The 21,044-nt window shown below is 37.1% G+C and overlaps 1 protein-coding gene across 1 annotated transcript in view; it reads left to right on the top strand.

Moving 5' to 3' along the window:
* The window catches only part of LOC119572624 (RNA-binding protein Musashi homolog Rbp6-like), a gene marked incomplete at its 5' end in the record, with an annotated part of 56,276 nt that overhangs the window by 32,856 nt on the left and 2,376 nt on the right, over positions 1-21,044 (top strand). Inside the window, 3 exon segments of the mRNA XM_037919729.1 lie at positions 3,438-3,470; positions 6,913-6,993; positions 19,587-19,691. Coding sequence (XP_037775657.1) covers positions 3,438-3,470; positions 6,913-6,993; positions 19,587-19,691 — 219 coding nt within the window.

Raw genomic sequence — 21,044 nt, 5'->3', positions numbered from 1 at the left:
AGCTAAAGATTAAAAAAAAAAAAAAAGCAATATGGTTTCTGGCATAATATAGGAAAAGCTGAAGATCACTTAATCAATGTTCTATCAGGGACAACCTCTCAGGCACTTAATTTACGTATTTAGAGCACGTTCAAAGTACTTTATAGGTTTTTAATTCTTTTTTTATTATTATTATTTTTTTTTGGACGCAAAATAAAATTCGCAATAGAAACCGTGGATTGAAGAGAGAGAAAATAAAACAAACTCAAAAACTTTAAACCAAAAAATATAAAATATATAAAAAAATCAAATAAAAATCCTTTTTTGCTTTCTTAGAAACAGTATTTATATTGTTTATATATATTTTTTTTCTGGCGAGCAAGGCAATCCAATAATATATATATATAGCTATATATCTATTAAAAGTAAAGTCTAACCATGCGATCAAACTCTGAAAATCAAACCAAATATCATCCGATTCCAAAGATAATATATATTTTTTTTCTCAAACTTTTTTTTTTTTTCTTTACTAACTTTGTAAAGAGAGAAGGTATTCTGCCTCAAAACGTCTATGCAATGACGAGGTTTCTATTGTCAATTTGAGTCAGGCAACCAACGGTAAGATGAAGCTAGAGCTCTGGGTATCATATATATATATATAAGAAAATATGAAAGTAATTTTAAACCAAACAAAGAACAGACAAAAAACAAACAAGCAGACAAACACGAACACGTAGGTGATCACATCGACTCTTGATATCATTTCCAAATAAAAAAAACAGAGATAGAAAGAAAGAAAATAAATAAGAGAATACAAAAAAAAAAAGCTATAAACTAATCCAGTTTAGTCCCCCCCTTTAATAGCATGATTTTTAGAGGCGCACAGAAAACGGTCCAATCGTTAAAGCTCAAACCAAGCCAAGGGGAAAGGGAGAGGGGAGGGTTGAGCACACTTTCATCGTCTTAGATCAGATATTTTATACTTTTATACAGACTAGATAATTGATCTTTAGGGGACTTAGGAGGCACATCGTAATGCTTCTTTTGTAAGAATGATTATTTTTTTTTATTTTTTTTTAATTTTTTTAGTATATATATTTTTTGTGAAAATTTTTTGGTTGTTGGATTTTTTTGGACTTTCTTAACCTGGTAGAAATACTGTATCATTGATAGTTGCCAATCAGCGTATGGTCGAAAGAGACTTTTTTCATTTTCATGCTAGGAAAATGTATTTCTTTCGTCTTAAAAAATTTTTGGAAATATATTTTTTCTTCCTTTTTGGCAGTTTGTGAGTAATAATAATTAATTCACGTTCACGGAGGAAATGCGGGAGTGAGAGAGAGAGAGAAAGAGAGATAGGAGTGGGTGGTGAGGCTTAATTCAACGGATTTTGCAACATAGCACGGGTTACAAAACATATATCTATATATCTATATCCATATATCTATATATACACACAGTACACACGCGCTGTGTTGGAAGGCAAAGTTTCTGCTCAATTTTTCAAGCTGAAAAACACGTCGTTTCATAGATTCAGAAGATGATTGAGAAGAGGAAATCAAATCCTCTTATTTTTTTCAATTAAATAGGTTTAGACACGTAAGACTCGAGGCCTATGTCTACGTAACCGTTTTTCTTAGAGTTCCTAATAATGATCCCAAATCTGAGTTTACGTTAACATAGTTTACATACATTTAAAGGATAGTTTAAATGTTACATATCGCGTTTGAGGGAGTGCTTCAGTGTGCACACATTTTTGTAATACAGTAGCAGTCGGCGCACAGAGGTATTATTAATGAGATAGAGGTGAGTTACCTTACAATAGATAAATACATAAATAAATAAATACATAAAAATAATAAATGAAGATAATCCAGGAAAAAATATATATATACTTTTTTACATTAGTTTTTTTTTTTCTTTTTTTTTTTTCTCGGTCAGTTTTTTGGTTTTGGTTCGGTAATATGCAACGCCGGCCAGGAGATGCTAGAGTTTCACGAAAATAGATTGTAACTGAGCTAGTATAGTTGTAGGTTTTAAGAATGATCATGCTATACAGATCTAGCCAGCAGAGGGTCAGTCTATCTATCTATATATTCGTATATAGAAGTGCTATATATCAAAACAAAGAAACAGACGCGCGCGCGATTAACGATACACGCCTGTTCCAAAAAACAAAAAAACAAAAAAAAACAAAAAAAAAAGATTGAAAAAAACGGAGAGAAAGTTAGCGAAGAGTTTATTTAGCGAAACAAGAGAGACGTAGCGAACCCGTGCCTGCTGATTACCATTTTACTACAATTTATTGTATTTCGTCACTGTACGACATGGGGTCCATTTGTATTTTTCCTGCAGTTGTAGAGGATTTTAGCTGTGAATATCATTACTGTGGTCTTATAGCTATGGAGGGCGGGGCTGCGTTTGTCTACTGCGTATGGAAGACAATGACACCCACTTACAAGGCTTTTTCAGGAATGGCCTATGTGATTTTTTAGTACTTAATTGGTACCAAATGACAGGGTTTTTGGTTATCATAAAATTCCATTAAAGAGGCCTTTAAATCTTTTAGTAATGTCATGTGCCAATGATAGTATATATACTAGTTTACCATAGGCATCAAGCCTTGTATTATAATTGTTGATAGAATAAACAAAATTTTGAACGTACCTTTACTGTTTGTCTTTATCTAGTTCTAGCCCCTTTCTAGAGTAGTCATAGCTAGTAGAGCCGATATAGATCTTTTAGAAAACAGTAGAGACATCAGATAATTATAAATCTTCTTTCCCTGAAGATGAAAGAATGACTAGACAACAACAACAACCAAAAAAAAGATAAAAAAAAAATAAAAAAAAAATACAAACACAAAAAAAAAGATGTCGCTCGAGAACTTTTCCTCTTTTTTTGTTGTGCTTCATTTCATTACATGGACAGAATAACCCAGGTGTCCTGATCTCGTAGGCGGCTATGAGCACATATATCTGTACCTCTGTATGTACCTCTCTATTCCGCTGTACCCCTCCATAGCCAGGCACACATACTGGCGTACCTGCGGGGCCGACTATGAACGTGAAGAGATCAGAAACCTCAAAGCATCTAGTGTCTGGCCGGCCCAGAACACTATAAGTCTAATTCTCAAATCTGATTGGCTGGTGAGCGGCATGGCAAGCTTGGCACGGCTCCCAGTGACCAATAGCGGGTCTATAGCATATTCCTTAGTGATAATTTGTTTTTTTACTCGTCCCTGTTGGACTCTTAGTAAAATAATTCAATCTTGGAGTTCTCATGTGTTTCTCCAAAGTGTGGGCTACTCCTAAATGCAATTAGAATCAATCATTTGGGGATCCAAACCTTTTTGTGTCTAGTTTCCAATTGCAGTCATAATTGTCAACTCATATTGAATGCCTTCATGACAAGGTGTCTGATCTAGTTCTTTTTCTCTTTCCTCTCAAATGTTCTAGATCTAGTTTGGTCGCTGGGAGCTCTCCCTGATGGTATGTATTTCTTCTTGTTACTATGCTAGCCACCCGGGGTAGCCTACACAAGGTTAGCCCCCTCAGACTTGCTACACCTCCGTCACCAGTTCCGAATCTACCTTAGATAATGCTGCTCACTTAGAAAAAAAAAATAGTAAAAAAAAATAAAAATAGTAGATCATATAAAAAAAAAAAAACCAGACGTACCCAAAAAAAAAATATACAAATGACCTATCCAATGATGATAAATTCATTAGTAATAATCATCCTTACAAATCATAATCATAGTAAAAAAAAAAAAAAAAAATCCAGCGAGCACCAGCTCTTGTCAGCCGAGAGCGGCGGACGGAAACAGTGACGCGAAGGAGAACTCAGTAGGTGGAGCAAGCGGAGCACGCGTGGATGCCCAGACGTTCCACGGGTGTTCCCTCCTGGTGGGGGCCTGAGCGCCTCGTGTAGGCTCCCCCGGCGTGAGTCCCGCCAACCCTCGAGCCTGTCCCGTAGCATCTTCCACACCGCCCCTCGCTGGCTACCACCATTACTACTACTACTACTACCACACTCACAAAGTCATAGTCTCAAAAAAATCAATAAAAAGGGGGCTTGCAAAAACCTACTCTAAGCGGGTCCCTCCTCGTCCAGGGGAGGCGGCTGAGCGAGCGGGGGCCGCCACCTGCCGTGCTGTAGTGTTGGGGCAGGTGGCTCGGTCGCCTGTCACTGTAGTACCTGGATAATGTAGTTCACCTGTCACTGTAGTATCCGCTGAACCAGTTGAATTACTTGTCACTGTGTAGTATTTATAGACAAGTGGATCACCTGTACTGTAGCTGGTGGAGCGAGTGGATCACCTGTCTGTGTAGTAGCTGGGTGGCTGGGCTGCCAGTCATTCCACTGTAGCAAGTGGAGTATCTTTCAGAGTAGTACCTGGATAAGAGGGCCACGGGTCACTTTAGCTTCCCTGGCTACAAGTGACCTGCTGACGTGGATCACAGAAGTAGTACACAAACATTGGAACACATTTTCCTCCCCCCCCCCCCCCTCCCCGTTATTTGAATTTTTTATTCCCCCCTCCCCCCCTGTCGCTTGTTTACACATTTTTTCCAACCATATTTTAAGAAATATATATATATATTTTTTGACAGTGTAGTACTTGAATATGTGTTCCACTTGTCGGTGTAGTATTTTGAAGCATTGTACCACGAGCTACGGTGAACTGCTCTCTTGTTCCTGTAGTACTAGTTAAGTATTCCAGTTGTGTAGTTACCAGGCAGTAGTTCCAGTATTTCGTCTGTCAGTGGTGTACTTAGACGGTTCCACTTGCGTAGTGTAGTCGCTGGACAAGTATTCCTCTAGTCAGTGTATTACGTAGACAAGTGGCCACTGATCAGTATCTTATCCGCGTCGCAGTCAGTGTTTTTCGGGCAGTGTTCCATCTGCCACACACACACCCCTCCCCCCCGAGGCGCCCAGAAGTCACTGTGATGAAGGAAAAATATGAAGGAAAAGAAAAAAAAGGAAAAAAACATTGCATATATTTCATAAATCAGTGGAACAGAGAGTGAGAAAAAAAAGAAATAATAGGCTGAAATTAAAGCTCAGCCTGTTGAGAGTACATAAAATATTTTATGAGGAAAATAGTAAATCGAGGAATGACCTTTGTTAACAACAGATATATGCAAATGTGTATATGAACAACAATGGCAAAATGCAAGACATATTTGCAAAAGGTTGCTGGTAACAGATTGAAAAAGAAAAAAAAAGCATCGCAAATATTCTAAAAAGATATGTGACTTTCTTATATTTTAGTGGAAAGGAAGATCTATTAATTTCCTTCCACATTATATAGGAAAAAGTGTCTGGGTCCACAACCAAAAACGAGATTATATTTTTGTTCTATAAACTCTTGGGTTGTTCTCTGAGAGGTTGAAATTGTTATTAGAAATATGTTGAAGATTAATTTAAATGTATGTATGTCAAGATGTCCCTCGCTTGTGTCATAATTATGCTATCAAATTAATCACCCTAGTTTCTTTTTTTATAAAGAGGGTTTGCATTTCTTGACAGACGTTAATCACAAGTACATATTCCCTAAAGTGAAATATATCCCTCCCTATTAATCGTACAAAACAAAAACAGAAAAAAGAAATATGAAAATACAGACATTTAGTATGAGACCTGAATTAACATTTAATTCATTTAATTCTGGGCTAATATACCAAGCTTTGAATAACACAAAAAAATAAAACAAAACAAATTTTTTATAATATAAAATACATGTGAAATATTCCTGAGAATCACAGAAAACAGTGACAAAAACATGCATATTCTGGAAGACATACACACAAACAAATGGTCAGCGAAGGGCGGTATTTTTACTATTTTTTGAAAGGGGGTAATATAAATCTCATATACAGATCCCCCGAAAAAAAAAATCATGCTTCCTATTTTTTCTTGTCAAAAAAGAAGAAAAAAATGAAGCCATCGCATTTTGAGCACACAGTATAACACTTGATAATAGTAGCCACCCTTAACTGGTTTTGAATCCCCTCCCCCCCTTTTTTGCATTGCCTGATAATGTTAAATAATAATAGTAAGATCAAGAGACAGGTTCGAGTGTGGCTGGTATGATATTTTTTTAATTCTCACGATACCTCAGGCACCAGCTTGGGACGAATACAATACAGTCCATCCAGTTAACTGTCAAAGCAGTAAGGAGGTCGTTAAAACTGTTACGCTTTTAAACTTTTGAAATATCACATGTTCATTGGTTCCAAATTCAGGGAAAGTAAAACAATAATAATAATAATATTCAAAGAGACTCCCAACAACAAATATGTATTATTGTTGTTCTTATTTGTAATTTTTTTTCTCTCTCTGTAGTTGTGTGATATATATTTTTGTTTTGCTACCTAAGTGGACAGATTCTAGAAAAATCTCTCGTGTCCCGCTCCTTAGTTGGACAAGTAGTTTGTACTAGTCACGGGTTGTTGCCAGAGGTATATCTTATAGAATTTTTTGAGCTTTGTTATATGCCAAAACAACTTAGAATGTCTTTTTTTACGTAAACGCAGTACGAAGCTAATTAAAAAAAATATATATATCTGATTTAGGATTGTTACTGCATGTGTCCAGTGCCATTAGTTTTAATCTAAAAGTAGGATTTAGAACCAAATCTGTTTCGCATAGTTTTTTAATCTCTTTTTTTCACTTCCTTAAAAAAATATACGTACATAAATGTTCCTTTTTAGAAAAAAAAAAATCGTACTATATTTATATATCTCTAATTTTTTTGAACTAAGAATTTCACAATAATGACCACCACAAGAGCACTGAATCTAGTTTCAACATATCAAGATAGGAAGAGAAAATTTATGCATTAAGTTCCATATCATTCCTTTATACTGACCTCTTGTTTTTAATCTTGAGTAACACCCCCCTCCTATTCCCGTTTTCTTTGCAGGTATCCAGGCAGCCGCTTACGCCGCCTATGCAGGTCGTGGTTATGCCAGTTACCCGAGCTTTGGGTTTCCTTATCCAGCAGGTAATTTAAACACTGGTATAGCAGCGCTGTGTGTTCCCCACCCGGTCGATTTGGGTCTATATAACCTGCATGCCTTGCAGTTGTAACTCGCTCTGCAAATGGGGATGGCTTTTAACCTTCCAAATTGTTGTTCATTGTCAAAACTCAGACCAAGAAATATATTTGTATTGTATGACTCCCTCTCATTTTTTTTCTTTTTTCCAAGGGAATCGACTCTGCAGGCCATATTTCCGGCGAGTCTTTTGAATGCATTTATATGATATATATATCTATTTTTTCCCCCTTCCAGACCATCCAATTTTTGGATTGTTTGATTTGCAAATATTATGTGAATATTTTTTTTTTTTTTTTGAACTGTTCCGTCTTTTTTTTCGAATGCCGTCACCCAATTGTTGAGTTTACGAGCATAGGATCTACATTTACAAAGTTTTGAAGGAAACAATTTACTAAAAAAAACAACAACAAAAAAACAAAAAAAGACATAGCAACTTGATACTATTTTCCAATAGCCCCCAACCAATATTTATAAAAAAGAAGGAAAAAAAAAGCGTTCTGAAAAGACGCACTTAACACCATCATTTTGGCTTTGATGCATGATCTATTTTCTTGACCTTAGAGCAACAAAGGCAAGTTTTAACACCCCGCAGCTGCGTGTAGGCAAGAGTACATGTATTGTATTCTAGGGTCGTAGGCCTTGTGTGGTTTTCCTGGCGTAGGCTGCTATGACTTTGGGCAAATGACCGTAGCTTCGCATTTGTATAACAGTCGATAGAATAATTGTTTTTATATATATATACATTGTTGTTTTTTTTTCCATTTTTTTATTTATGAGTTTTATTTTTGTTTATGTACTATTTTTTTTTAATTGTTTTCTTTGCTAATTAACCCCTTCGGCGATATGGGAACGGATCCAGATGTTGAAAGATAGTAAGAAATATAAAACAAATGATATCAATACAAAAAAAAAAAAAAATGCCATTAGGTTGGATATCTTTTCAATGACTAACATTTTTGATGACCCTTTTTTTTGTTTGTTTGGTTAACCTGCTTAATCATTGAAAAGGTACCCAATTAGGCCTCCTTTTTTAGACAAGCATTTCGAGTCCTCGTAGTTGTTGTTTTTTTGTTTTTTGTTTTTTGTTTAGATGATTTTGATCAGAAAAAAAAACAAAGGATGTTTTAAAGAAATGAACACCTCTAAAAGAAGAACTCTCTTTAGGGAATTAATTAATCCAACAGTAAAAGAGATCTATGTCTATAAAATATATATATATATACCATGTCATCCAAAAAGATAAAGATATTAAAGAGGAAGTGTATAAAATTTCTATGAATCACAACCACTCCGCCATATCGTCGTTCCGGTGTTGTCAGGAGTGAGATGCCAAGTGGCCCCCCCCGGCCTTCCCCTACCTCCCAGGGGGCACTCACTATCAGTAGCAGTGTGTTGGTAGTTGTAGCAGCAAGATAGTTTACGGAGTGATCTCTCGTCTTAAAAGGAGTTGAAGCTCAGGAGACTTCTCTCTGTCTCATCTTCAAGGTACATAGATGCAAAATTCGTAGTTTCTTCTTTTTTTTTCTTGTTTTGTTTTTTGTTTTTTGGATTGCAGTGGAGTACCATGTTCTCTTTTGTCCTGATTCAGTACTCATTGTTTGTCAATTCTTCTCCTTTCAAACTCTCTTCTCTCTTTGCTACGATGAGTGTAGATATGTGGCAAGATTTTTTTTCCTCTTTTTTTTTGACTTTCATATCTATATATTTCTAATGAATGTGATATCAAAAGTTAGTGAAATATATATATATCAAAGCTTAACACAAGGTGTAGGTCACCATTTTGATTTTCTCTTGTTTCTTTTCCCAGGGATTGTTGGAATTTTGCCTGATGGCAAGTTTCCTTTGGGAGAATATATCGGGTTGAATCCGGCTTTAAACCTGGTTGGGCACACCTGAACCCGGCCCGCTCTAGGCCTGGCAAGCCGAAACTCTCATGCCTTGTATATAGCCTATGGACCTTATAGTGCTACCTGTGGCGCCCTTCTCACCTCTCGCCGTTCAGAACTGATTTCTTCTGTGATTATTGTTAGCATTTAACGAACAAACATATAAAAGACTCGACAAAAAAAAATACAAAAAAAAAACAAAACCAACAAACATAACCCCCAAAAATGATATCTTTAACCATAAAAAAACTAAGGCCCCCCTTTCCCCCTTATTTGGAAATTTGATGGTTTTGACATGGTGATAAGATCAGAATTAAAAAAAAAAAGTTCCACCTCCCTGTCTGAAGGAATCCAAGCACTAGTTAAAAAAGGGTTAAGCTTCTTCTTGAGGGACACTTCCTATTCAATCTTGTTGCTGCAACTTTGTGTACATAGACCTATCTAATTAAAACAGTAAAGGTTAATAATAATACACCTGTAGAGAGAGGTGTGTGTGTGTGTGGGCCTGCTTTGTTCTGGCCTACACGGGAGAGTTCACAGGACAATTATGATGATATCACAATAATAATAACTCTGTTGATGATGATGATGATGATATCACAGAACGATTCTTTGTCATTTTGACGTCGTCGCTTTCGAAGGGAATCTTTTTTTTTTCTTCTCCTTTGTTCTTTTTTGAAGACGACGGAAGATTCTGCTGTCCCCTTTTTATATTCCTTTTTTTCCCCTTACCGTCTTTTTTATGATTAACTCTAGGTTTATCTGGGGGGGTAAATAGAAAAAAAGGAGATTTTTTTACACTTTGTTGGGGGGGCATGAAGGAAAGACTTTGACAAATTTTACGGCTTAGATCTGATACCATCCCAATTTTCAGGATCCATCCACTTGCAGGACTTCCTTCCTGCAATGCTTTATTTAAGTCACTTAACCTTAGCTATATGAAGGAGAGGGAGCTGATTCTCTAAAGAACACTTAAGTGTCGGCATTTCCAGGACTCATGTGACTGATGCTATCATCGACTAATTTTTTGTGTGTGTATGTGTCCCTTTCAGTATGATTATTATACGTGGATATATACATAGACGTGATTTTTACATACACGTATATGTATATATATATATAAAAGTTTCTCAACAGCTTTCATGCCAAATCGAATTCGGAAACAACGAAGAAGAGAGAAATCCGTGTCACTTGTTTTCACTGAATGAGGCGGAGATGATTAAGCTCGTGTTCTGCAGATGCATTGTTTGTGGTCTGCTTGGGAGATGAGCTGAAGGCGTGAGCACCGGGGCATTACTGGCGATAAGCTGATCTTTCGGGGTTTGTCTTTGTTTTGAGTTGGTCAGTGCTGGACGTGTGTTTGTTTCTTTTTTTTTTGTTTTTTTCAAAAAACGAGATTTGTTTGATTTCATTGCAAGGGTGGGAAAGTAATTTTGTGTGTGTCCGTTTTTCTTTTTCTGTCTTTCTCTTTCTTCTCTCCCTCTCCCTCCCTCCCCCTTCTCTCCCTTCCCCCCTCTCCCCCTTCTCCCCTCCCCGCTCTCCCCCTTCTCCCCTCCCCCCCTTTTCCCGTCCCCCCTCTCCTTCTTCTTCCCCTCCCCCTCTCTCTCTCTTCTCTCTCTCTCTCTCTCTCTCTCTCTCTCTCTCTCTCTCTCTCTCTCTCTCTCTCTCTCTCTCTCATCCCTTTCCCCATTTATTTGCGTGTTTTCCAAGTCCAGCTGTTCACATGTCCGCACAGCATCCTTAAGGCTTCAAACGGCTTATCTAAGGTCACGTCTCGGTGTTCTCGGTTTGCGGTTTTGTTTAAGATATCGGTTAAGATACGAAATCGGACTCGCGCGTTTCGGACGCCGGCGAAGAGGAGGTCGGAAGGACTCGCTCGCGTCTCGGACTTTTTAAAAATTTCTTTGGGAGATTTTTAAAGTGTTTTTTGGCGTTTCTTATTTTTATCTTTAAGAAGTCGTCGAGAGTAAAGAGCCTTTTTTTGGTGGAGGTTCTATTGTTCCTCTTTATTATTATTATTATTATTATTATTATTATTATTATTATTATTATTATTTATTGGTTTGTTTGCATGCTTCATTTATTTTTTTCATCCATTTGTATTTGATCGATGGCTCTTCTCCGGCTTACCGGCTTTTGTGGCTATGACCTTTGACCCACGAGTACCCGGCGTCCGGAAGTCGGGTCAGGTCGGGTCGAAACGCGTACATTCATTTCCTCGAGGCTGGGCGAAAGTCACACGAGGCTCGGCCGTTGTATTTACACCTTCCCTCAATTTTCAAACTTGTTTTCTCTTCACCCTTTTTTTTTTTTTTATCCCCCTCCCCCCTCCTTTTCTCTTGGCACCTTCAACCGCCAGCCAGCGCCTCCCGGCCAGCCTCCGGGTCCCGTAACTTTTCGGAAAAAAAGGAGGGAACTCTCGACTCCTCTGTCACCAGAAACTCGCGAAATGACATTTAAATGAGATGCCGCGTCCCCAGCGAGGCGTGTGAAGACCCTGAGGGGAAGGTGGAAGACGGCGGTTCGAGCCTCGGTGGCACTGCGGCGTGAGAGTCCAGTGGTGTTTTCTTGTTTCTGTGATGAACATGTATTAGGTCGTCTTGGAGTGCCTTGACTGTTGGAGGGTACGGCTTGGCCAAGGCTCAGAGGCACGAACAAGATTTTTTCTTCTCTCTCTCTTTTTTTTCTTACTTTTTTTTTTTTTTGGGGGGGGGGAGATTTTAACGTGGGGGGGTTGTACCATGTAGGCTTATTGAGGTGGAGGTTGCAGCGATTATTATTTGTTTCTTCTTGTTTTTTCTTTTATTAATTATCTTATATGTGCCCGGATTTGGTGATGATTGCAAATTGTAATCGTAAGTTATTGCTAGACTTTTTTTTTTTTTTTTTGAGTTTCACGTTGCATTTTAAGTACTTGCGGTATTTTGTTTGTTCTCTTCCTTTCTCGCTTTGTCGTAAACAGCTATTGTAACTTGATTAAGTTGAGTATTAGCCGCTAAGGGCTTTTTGCCTTGCTTTTTATTTGCTGCAAATGTGCTACACATGATAGCATTTTTTTTTTTTTTTTTTTTTTTTTTTTTTTTTGCTAAATTTCGTTTTATCTCTTTTTGTGCCGTTTTAGAAAGGCGCTGTTATATTTTGGGTGCATTTTAGGCAGAGGTAAACCGGCATGTAGATGGGCAAGAGATTTTGAGAAAAAAAAGGTTTAGGAATACTCATCAGGGTTAATATTTAAATCCGGGTTACTGAGAGGAAAATCACTGTAGGTTAATCTTGAATTCTAATCTTCCAGTGGGATTGTAAGGTTAGATTAAAGAAGAAAGGATTGCGATAAATTTTGATATAAATTTTGATTCATTATGAATAACGAAGGGATAGGGAGGGAGGGAGGGAGGGTAACACGCCTGGCCGAAGAGGGTGTTGAAAACTGGAACACGAAATTAACATCCCGCCTTTGGAGATTTTGCAGAAGAATGGCGCCAGATTTACTCTTTCGAACGATTAGAACATTATTACGTTCATTTCTCTGCACGAGTAACAATGATACCTAAATTCAAACGGCGTGCCAATGCAAAGTTTTCAAGAGAATCGTGTCCAAGTCAGCGGGAAAGTCCGCAAAAAGTGTGACAGTTTATTTCACATCCTCTTGAAAGCCGTACTCCATCCTACACATTTAACTTATTTATGTCAGTACTTGAAGAAAGTAGACGTGATGGAACTACAAACTGCGCCTCAACTCATAGTACAACGTTTTAGATCCTGACAAGGAAACGATTCTATAAAAAGAAAAAGATAAAAAAAAAAAAAAACATAAATATTTAATTTTCCAACTTTAATGAAACAAAATGACAATAAGCTAGTTTGAAAGTTGTCTATTTAGAAGAGTTAAAAAGAGCAATAAAACATACAAAATGGTTGATGCTCCTGTCATTCCATTTTATGTTTAAGTACTGGCCGGTAGGGAGACGCGATTGATACCCGGAGAATATTGATAAAGCAGGACTAGGTTGAGATAATGCGATAATGAGATAGTGAGTACTGTCCTTGTTACCAACTGACTGGCTTTGCTAGTGGTTAATTTTCGTTCTCGTTTTGGACACTTCTTTTTCATTTAGATGTTAGTTCTCTGTACGTGGATATATATATATTTTCAGTTTGCTCTATTTTTTTTTTTTTGTTTTTTTTTTTGTTTATGCAAGTCCCCTCCCTCATATAGCACATGAAGAATGATTAATCGACTGAAAAAAAAAACAATAATAAGCAATATCTCTATTAAGAGAATTCTAGTTCTAGTTTAAAGATAAAATTGAATGATTTCTCCCATCGCTACTAACCCATCTATTAATGGTAGATTAAGTCGGCTTTGCTAAACAAATAGGCCTGTTAGAGTAGGTTTCCCCTTGGTGTGCAAGTTGGTGCCCGGCGTAGATAACTTAGAAAAACTTTCCCATCTAAAGTTTTTTTGGTTGTAAAAAAAGAAGCTTATATTAATACTAATGACTGAATTGTGGTGATGTAATATACATCTCTCTTTTTTTGATATATAAATACAAACTTTTATTTTTTTTTTTTTTCTTTTTTTTTTGTTCTGTTTTGTTTTTTGTTTTGGCACAGGGATGGGCGCATGGCCAAGTTATATCTAGACTTGAGATGTTGCTAGAGCAAAACTAGTCAAGTTCACAGCTAGTTTGGATCTTGTTCTAGAGTTTGTGTCCAGATATAATTTGTAAGGTCATTCTAGTGTTGAGGGAACTAGGCCGCCTCGAGATTACACATTTTCAACCGCATCCTGATTTTGGGCGGATGCGGCACCTAGTCGTTATTAGAAGTCGTCTTAGAAACGAGGCCAGTCATTGGCTACGATTCTCACAAGATTTAGGCCTAGTCATGTAGGGGATGCGTTAAGCCCTCTCTCGCTTTTTTTGATGTCACGCCAACAGGTTTGCTGCAGGGGAACTCGACCCGTCACTGTATTTGCACTTTTGATCAAACCGTTTTATTAAAATTATCGAAATATATTAAGAATTGTAAAAAAGAAGATTTAAAAAAAAATCAAACCATTTCTAAAATTTTAAGAAATATAGATACGGCTATCCGAATTTTTTTTTTTTTTTCTTTTTTCTTTTTTTGAATTTTAGAAGAGTTCCCCTCCAAACGCCTGGAAGAAAACGAGACTAGGGAGGAAGTACAACAGTGCCAATTCCATCACTTTTTTAACTATGCAACTGCGATAGACGTTGATAATACTCATTTTGTGGTCTAGTCAGGGGCGCTCGTGTACCCCAAGACATATTTGATGCGCTGCTATATTTTTTATTGACTACACAGGGTGCTGAGGCTCCTAAAAATCAGGGAAAGGTTGTGGTATTTTGACGTTTGAGAGTGTAGAGAAGCCATAGACCAACATGGTGAAAATACATTCAAAACTTTATTAAAAAATATAAATGTAATGAAATAATCGTGATTTTCAAAATAATGATCAGGACGGCCTTGATTTTAAGGAGGTACAATATTTTTTTTTTTCTCTGTCTATTTCTTTTTTTTTCTGTAAATCAACCATTTTACAAATTGCTAGAATGTGTTTTCATTTCGTGGTCTCATTACGCGTGAATATTATATATACATAAATATTAAAATGCCCTAAAAAAAAAAATATTTATATTATTTTACAATACTTGATATATATCTACTTTTTATTGATTCGGTGAGTTTGTGATGTATGAAGCAAATATTCGTTGGAAATGCTTTTTTACTCACTTTTAGGATGAAATGCCCGGGCTTCTGAGGCGTTGGGGAGCAGAGATCAGCTGATCGTTCCCCTCTCTGTCTTTGTCTGTTTTCGCCAATTTTGGGATTTTTTTTTTTTTTTTTTGTTCCGTTTATTTATTTATTTGTTTGTTTGTCTATTTATTTGACCCGTTTTTTGTTATTCGTTCTATGGTATGCGTTGCTTTTTTTTTTTTTCTTTTTGATTCTCTGTCTTTTTCTCTTTTTCTTCTTCCCTCCTTTACTCCGGTTATCCATACCTCCCCTTCTTCCTCTCTTTCTCCCTCCTTCATCTCCTTTTCGTCTTTCCTCCTTTTCTCCCTCATTTCCTCGCCCTTTCTCCCTCACCTCCTCTCCCTCCCTCCTCTTTCCCTCTCTTCCTCCTCTCTCCTTCTCTTTCCCATACCCTTCATCTCTTTCCTATCTTCTTTTGCACTTTCCTCTCTTTATTCTTGTCACTCTTTCTCATTACATACTTCCCTCCCGCAGAGTACAAGATTATTTTCATATCTTACACTCTCAAACTTATTTTTTTTTGGTGCATCTCAAGACAGCACAATCTCGTTCTTAGGCATAATCATCTTCTTCCTCTTCGTTTCATTTCCTTTCGTGTGTTTCATATTTTTTCCCGTTTTTTTTTTTTTTTTTTTTTTACCTTTTTTCGATTTTTTTTTTTTTTTTTTTTTTTTTTTTCGGCTACGATTTTATTTTTCATGTATTGTTATTGTTTTTTTTTTTTTTTTTTTTTTTTTCTACGTCTGTTCGTTTTTTTTTTGAAGGGCGAAAATGTTGACTTATTTTTTGAAAAGTCCGTTTTCATTTCCTAACTCGTAAAATGGAAAAAAAAAATTAATCGATCCTTTTCTCTGGTCTCTTTCAAACGCATCGGTTGAAGATTCCCGAACTATTAAAAATATATATATATAAAATAAAAATACAAAAAAAATATAATATATATTGATTTCCTCCACCCATCACGTTTCAACTTTTCAATTAGATCCTAGGCTTCATTGAGGTGCAACTGCAAAGCTCCATTGATGCTACAACAATTTGAGAAAAAAAATACAAAAAAAAAAAACAAAAAAATTTAATGCAAGGTTTCATTCTTACGGCGATCGTCGGCCGTCCCCTTCCAATATCATTTGTATTCAGGCAGTGTTTCACTTTTCAAAAATAATGGCACAGCTTTTTGGTATTGGAAAAGGGTCTTCCCGACTCTGTGTTTTTTTTTATTATTATTATTATTATGATCATTTCCTTTCGAATGGGAATAAGAAAGTTCTTTTTTCCATTCTATTGCACAATTTTTTTCTGAATATTTACGATGTTAATGTGTCACATTGGAAAAAAAAACAACAGCAAATTTCCCATTTCAAAGCATGCATTTCTCTCATTTATTATATTATTCTGTGTTTTTCTTCTCCCTTCTTCATACTCTCACTCTCTCTCTTTCTCTTTCAATTAATTTACGCATATCATAATTGTAATTTTCTACTTGTAATTTTGATGTTCTCATGAGGGACATCGTTACAGTTTGTTTTCCCAAGGTATCCCCCCTCCCGGACCCCCCCTCCTCAATGAGATTAAAAATCGGTGTCTGCAACCATGATCACTCTCCCGGGGCCTATTTCGAACGCATTTCTTCTTAAAATAACGATTAATATGAGTTGCAAGCGTCACTAGCAACAGCCACTTCCCCCTCTGTCATTTTTTTTTCTTCAGTTCATATTTCATATACTCTATTTAATAATATCGGAACGAGGGGATAGAAGTTTAAAAGAAAAGAGTTTTTTTTCAGTCGATTTAATAGGCCTGGGAAGGAGCAATGGCGTGCAACATCGTAGCTTGAGAAATCAGGCAAGCAAAGGGAGGGGGGGGAGACAAACACCCATGCTTTCACATAGAGGTCTTTGTGTCGGCCAGGGAGTCGTGGCGTACAAGTCTACGGGAACCCCACGCCCTAGTTCACTACCCTCCCTTTGGTGGATGCCGTCTCCCTCCCTCCCCCCTCCGCCCTTTGAACCCTCCTCCCCACCCCCCTCATCATAGGTGGCTAGGAGGGGGTGGTGGCCAGGAGGGCAGGGGGAGTGGGGGTGACCGGTCAAAAAAGGGAGCGGGGGTTGGCAAGGGAATTAGATGGTTTATTACATCTCTCTCTCTCTCTCTTTTTTTATTAGTAAACTAAGGCTGACTTTAATAAGATCTGACAATTTTTTTTTTAAAGATCGAGGCAAAACTCGGCGATGTAGCAATTTCCTTTTTTTTTTATCATTATCATTTATTTATTTTGAACAATGTGGAATGTATCCTGTTCTGCTGACAATGCCTCTGATGGTATACACGCTAGGCCGTCGATTCGCCAGAAAAAAATAATAAAATAGAGAGGCCAAGCGTGCTACCACCAGAAGCGATTATGTATGCCTAAAAATAAGTGCTACCACCTAAAAGTAATTTAAAAAAAATTGATTATGTATGTATGTAAAATAAATATAATGGTCAACATATAAAAAACAACTTCTATTTCCTTTTAGTATCTCTGCCAAATACTTCAGTCTAGAGTGTTCTAGATGATATAAGCTGAGCATGCATGATACCCGAGGCATGAGTAAGGGTTGACCCAATGTTTAGACTCTAGAAACTCTAGTGAAATCTAGATTTCTCTCGTAATTCTAGTGTATTTCTTACATATTTCTCTTTAGAGGTGCAGTAAACTTTGGCGGTGAACTAGGAGTAGGCGCGAACATAGTGTTTTCCTATGACTATGATTATTCAAGTAGAACCAGTTAGGGAACTATATGTAATGGTAGAGGAGAAAGCCTGACGTTTGAATAGGTAATCAGAGACTCTTTAAGATGATGGCAATCTTAGATTTACCTCTTCCTCCCGCTCCGCCCCCCGCCCCCCTCTCGCCCCCTCGCCCTCCCCCTTCTTAAAACTGCTTCTTTGGCATCATTATTATTATTATTATTATAGAGGCCGAGATTAATGGCTGTGTTGTAGCTCTATCTCTTTCTCTCCCCCCTCCCGCCCCCCCTCCCCCTTTTATATATATACTTGTACTTTATTGCGAATTTTATCATACGAGCATTGTAGGGCTATATACATACATCTCATTTTTTGTTTAAAAAAATTATATATATATAAGGAGAATTAAAAATACGTAAATTCTTCATTAAAGAAATTTGAAATAGAACGAGATGTAACGGTCCCTGAGTCTTTGAATGTAATTTCCCGCCAATAATTTGAATTTGTGTTTGCCTCATAGCTTTTGGCGGGAAATTTACGACAGGGGCGAAGTGGACATTTCAATAAAAAAACAATATATATACATATATTCCAAGGATTTATTTCAGTGTACCCTACAACTGCTGTAGAACTTAAGCTTCCCAACCTCCCCATGTTACAATATACATATATATATATATATAGCCTTTTGCTGTACGATTGTGTGCCGTCCATTTCTTATGACAATTAGGATGCTCTTCTGTTGTACTTTGCCGAGTTTATGATGTAATATGATAAAGCTGTGTTCAGCCTTAGAGGGGAAATTCCCACCTTCGGGTTGGTTGTATAGAGGCGAGCCCTTTGGAGGAATTTTCCCCTGTAGATGTGATTTATATATATATATTTGAAGAGAAAAGTAATGCTGGTTATCTTATTTGTCTTTGAGCGTTTCTTGTCAATGAAGTATTTGTTTTTGCGTCAGATACTTGTCGGAGTTACATATATATATACGGGTACATGTGCGTATCCACATTTGCATGCACAGACATGTATGTATATGTCTGTATGTACACAGGCACACACACACACACACACACACACACACACACACACACACACACACACACACACACACACACACACACACACACACACACACACCGCCGCGCGCGCGCGCAAACAAACAAACAAACAAACAAAAACAGATAGACACAGAAACACATACAAGTTTATTTACACGTGCACCTACATATACATGTGCATGTATATGTACAAATACGTGTACATGTACACATATATATGCATGTATGCATACATGTACATATACACTGGTATAAGTACACCTACATGTACAAATACATGTACATCTATATGTACACGTGTACGTTATGTGTGCATCACATACACACACACACACACACACACACACACACACACACACACACACACACACACACACACACACACACACACACACACACACACACACACACACACACACAAATAAACATACATAGTTACAGTGCATGCATGTACATATATAGCCAGTCTACCTGTATTTGTGGGTAACTGTATAGTCCGCATATACGCTAATCTTACCATCACAGTGTAAGAAAAAAATCACAATGTATAATAAAAGCGAAAAGACAAATAATTAGCATAACGATAACCACTGACCCCCTACCCCCCCCGATCCACCCCCCCACCACAATTTATCCCAGAGATGCAAAAAGTTTGGATATTTTTATCCTCACTTTGTCCTCCTCCTCCTCCCTTACCCCCGCACACCCTAACCCCTCTCCTCCACCCCCTCCGTCAATTAACCCCAACCCCACCCCCAGCTCCCTAACCAATCACCCCCCCCCCCCCATTCGAAGCCAATCACACCCTTACCCCTACCCCAATTCCCTCCTTCCTCCCTATCCTCCTACCCCTCCACGCAATTTCCCTCAAACAACCCTCCATTCCCCCCCTAACCCCCTCCATCCCCTCCCCTCCACCCCCACCCACCTTAAACCACCCAACCCCTCCATTTCCTTCCTCCCCCCCTCACCCACCCACTCCACTCCCCACCCCCAAACACCCCCCCCCCTCCACACACACACCAACCCTCCAACCCCCCTAAGGCTGATCACAGCTGACCACGTTTTCTGTGGTTATAGGCCTGACTGCAGCCATACCCATCAGAAATGAGACTCAAAGCTCCACCAAAGGTCTAACCTCCAATTCGGTTGCCCCAATTCGCGCCGTCCATGTATTGGCACCTGGTAAGAAACGCATTAAGTTCGTTGTAGCAAATGTTAAACTTGCTAATCCAATTTTTAATAATGCAGATACATTCTCTTTATTTTTTTTTTGTGGGTTCCAGTTGTAATGATTTTTTAAAGATATTTTTTTATTGTTATTATTATTATTTATTTCTTTTTTTTATATATATTCACGAAGGCTTTTTTTAGGGAATATGTAGTACCAGATACCTCTTTGAGAAGTTTGTGTCAGAAGGAAGGAAATATTTATATACACAATTCGGGATTAAAAGATGTATAGCAGTTACATATATATTTTTGTATGTGTGTAAAATCACCATATATATATAAAATTATATTTGAAATCCATACATTTTTTAATGGAGTTAATGGGTCACCATTTACCATGCCAAGGGTTAGTGCACGTAATACCCCCATTAAAATATGACAATATAAATGAACTTATTTGTACGTAGTTGTATTTTTTTCACTGATTAAAATGCAAAAAAAAGAAAAAAAAATGTGATTTTTTTTCGGTTGTGCTAGATTTTTGTTTTTTTTGTTTAATGAACTAAACCAAAAGAACTGTATCCTTCATTGCAATAACTTAGTAGTGATTTATAGTCAAGAAAGAAGAAGATAGTTGTTAAGTTTGAACTTAGAAGAAATCTAAGGTTCCTGTCTTGTCAACCTTTTTTTATAATTTTATAATTTTTTTAACCTATTAGTACCTAGACTTGTTAAAAATAAACAATTGTAACCATTTTCCTTGTTGAGTTTTTGAGTAAGTCTGATATAATATATAATCACAAATTATATATATATATATAAAAGGGGGTATTATGACTTATATACATAAAAAAAAAAAATCAGAAAAAAATGATACCAAAAAAAAAAAAAAAAAGATCAACGTAAGGATATTTATAAAGCCAAAAAAGAGAGTGAAATGGCCGAGGGAAGATTGCAGAAGAAGGATGTAAAACCAGCGAAGTAAGTACCTTCACGACGAAGATGACGATGATGTTGTGCGATGCTATTCCTGTGATTCAAGACTAGCTGAAGAAACTAGCCCACAAGATAGACTTAGCAACTTTCTCTCACAACATTTTCCCTTAGAAAGAAATGTTACCACTTAGGTGAAACTTCTTAGAAGATGTTCTAGAACGAATGATATGGGATAGAGGAAGAATGAAGAAAGAAGAGTTGAACCTCCCATAGAATTACTTCTTCTAGACTATAGTATATATAGACTATAGCATCTATAGGTCATAGTATCTATAGAGCTAGCCAGTGTTTGGCGCGCGTTTCTTCTCTGTTTGATTATAACAATGTTTAGAAATTAATATAGATAGTAATTATTACTCTAATCTAGGT

This window comes from Penaeus monodon, chromosome 4 (assembly GCF_015228065.2).
Source record: "Penaeus monodon isolate SGIC_2016 chromosome 4, NSTDA_Pmon_1, whole genome shotgun sequence".
NCBI lineage: Eukaryota > Metazoa > Arthropoda > Malacostraca > Decapoda > Penaeidae > Penaeus > Penaeus monodon.
The sequence above is the reverse complement of the archived record's forward strand: the minus strand, read 5'-3'. Positions and strand labels throughout refer to the sequence as shown.